This window comes from Galeopterus variegatus, unplaced genomic scaffold (assembly GCF_000696425.1).
Source record: "Galeopterus variegatus unplaced genomic scaffold, G_variegatus-3.0.2 Scaffold3649, whole genome shotgun sequence".
In the NCBI taxonomy this organism is placed as follows: Eukaryota; Metazoa; Chordata; class Mammalia; order Dermoptera; family Cynocephalidae; genus Galeopterus; species Galeopterus variegatus.
In genome coordinates, this window is record NW_007729760.1 from 62375 (window position 1) to 64001 (window position 1627).

Genomic DNA, 1627 nt, shown 5'->3' on the forward strand with positions numbered 1-1627 from the left:
CAGCAGCAGCAGCAACAACAACGATAACGTTACAAGTTTAAAGAAAAGGCCCTTACGTTCTGCCGGAAGGAAAGCTGGTAGATGTTGCGAGCGAACATCGAGCTTGCTGACAGGATGGAGGAGTCCGCTGATGACATAACAGCGGCGGAAACTGCGCCAAGACCAAAGAAAGAGACGTACACGGGGCAGAGGTGCTGCAGCACGATCGGGAGGATCATGTCCGCCTCTTCGTTGCTCTTGGGGTCGGGGAGCCCGTACGCAGTCTGGTTCCAGTCTGTCGAACAGAACAGCCACCGTAACCACCACCGAAGAGCCGCGGGTTCTGGATCCATGGGGGGCCATCCTACTTACTAGGCAATTTTGAGATAAATTCAGAATCGTAGATGTTATTTTACTGATAAACCAGAAACCTGCTCTGACTGAGGTCAGCTGAGTTCCCAAAGCCTTGGGAGGTGCAGGTGTAGCGGTCCTGCTGCCACGTCGTGGGACTGTCACCACAAGACTATTTAACCTAAAATTAGACTTACGGACACCCAGGAAAGCTACACATTAACTTAGGAATATTGACATGTGTGTCGTGACCCTTACTCATAAATCCATACATAGGACATAACCAAGAACAAATCATTAGCCTATGTGATACCACGTAACCTATGGAAATACAGGACCAGCTAGAAGTGGTTTCATTTGGATCCTGCCGTTTTTTCTTCCCCGATTTTCTGATACAATTGGCATAAAACTGTTCTTAGATGAAGCCCACTTTACCGCCTTAGCTGAGATGTTGTGATGCCAGAAATAATGACTGAGAATGTACGTGGAATCTCCCACCTCCAAAAAAGGCTTTACGCTGTTTTTGCATCTGTCGACCTATAACGCACACACACAGCAGTGGCCAGATCAGACCCGTTTTCTGCTTGTGACATAAATGCTTTCTTTTATTTCACCGCCTTTGTCAGTCATCTTTTTATCTTTTTAAGTGTCTATTTATGTCATGGATGAACAACCGGAATAGAGAGTGTAAACTAGGAACCATGACTGCTCTTTTAAAAGTTAAATAATTCAAGAAATAGCTCTACTAATTGAAGGCCAGAGTCTCCGTGTGAGCAGCACCTTGCATCATCTTTACAAAACACAACAGGGTGAAAGGTCGACTTTCTCTAACCTGTTTTAATTCCCTCTACGTAGAGGAATCCTTTGAATCTGGGTTAATGTGATGTATTTTTATTAAATGCTCTTAGAAACTCTATAGCTCTATGAGTGTCAGGAATAATTAATAAGTTCAATTAAATGAAATGCGAGATTTTAAAATGTATCACACAGAGACTAACAGGGACATAAGCATTTTATAATGCTCTTTTTTAAAAAACTGACTGACCAAGTTATTCTCTAAGTGACTTCGTTTCTTGGTTTATCTTAACTCCACAGTTATTGACTTCTCCAAGAAAGAAAACTCTCTTAATTAACAAACTATCGAAATGCAAAGCAGGAATCTCAAGTCCACAGCGGTCCTCAGGTGGCATTGATGGGAAACTTCTCCTAAGCCAGGGGCTCTCAACTCTGGCAGCACTTTGACACACAAAGGGAGCTTAAGAAAACACTGGTGCCTGGTTCTCTCTTAGATTATTGA

At 43.2% G+C, this 1627-nt stretch overlaps 1 protein-coding gene across 1 annotated transcript in view; it reads right to left on the minus strand.

Annotated features, from left to right (window-relative positions):
* The window catches only part of SLC5A7 (solute carrier family 5 (sodium/choline cotransporter), member 7), a 26557-nt gene that overhangs the window by 2596 nt on the left and 22334 nt on the right, over positions 1-1627 (minus strand). Inside the window, exon 7 of the mRNA XM_008585629.1 lies at positions 57-274. Within this exon, the coding sequence (XP_008583851.1) occupies positions 57-274 (218 nt within the window). The remainder of the gene's footprint in view (positions 1-56; positions 275-1627) is intronic.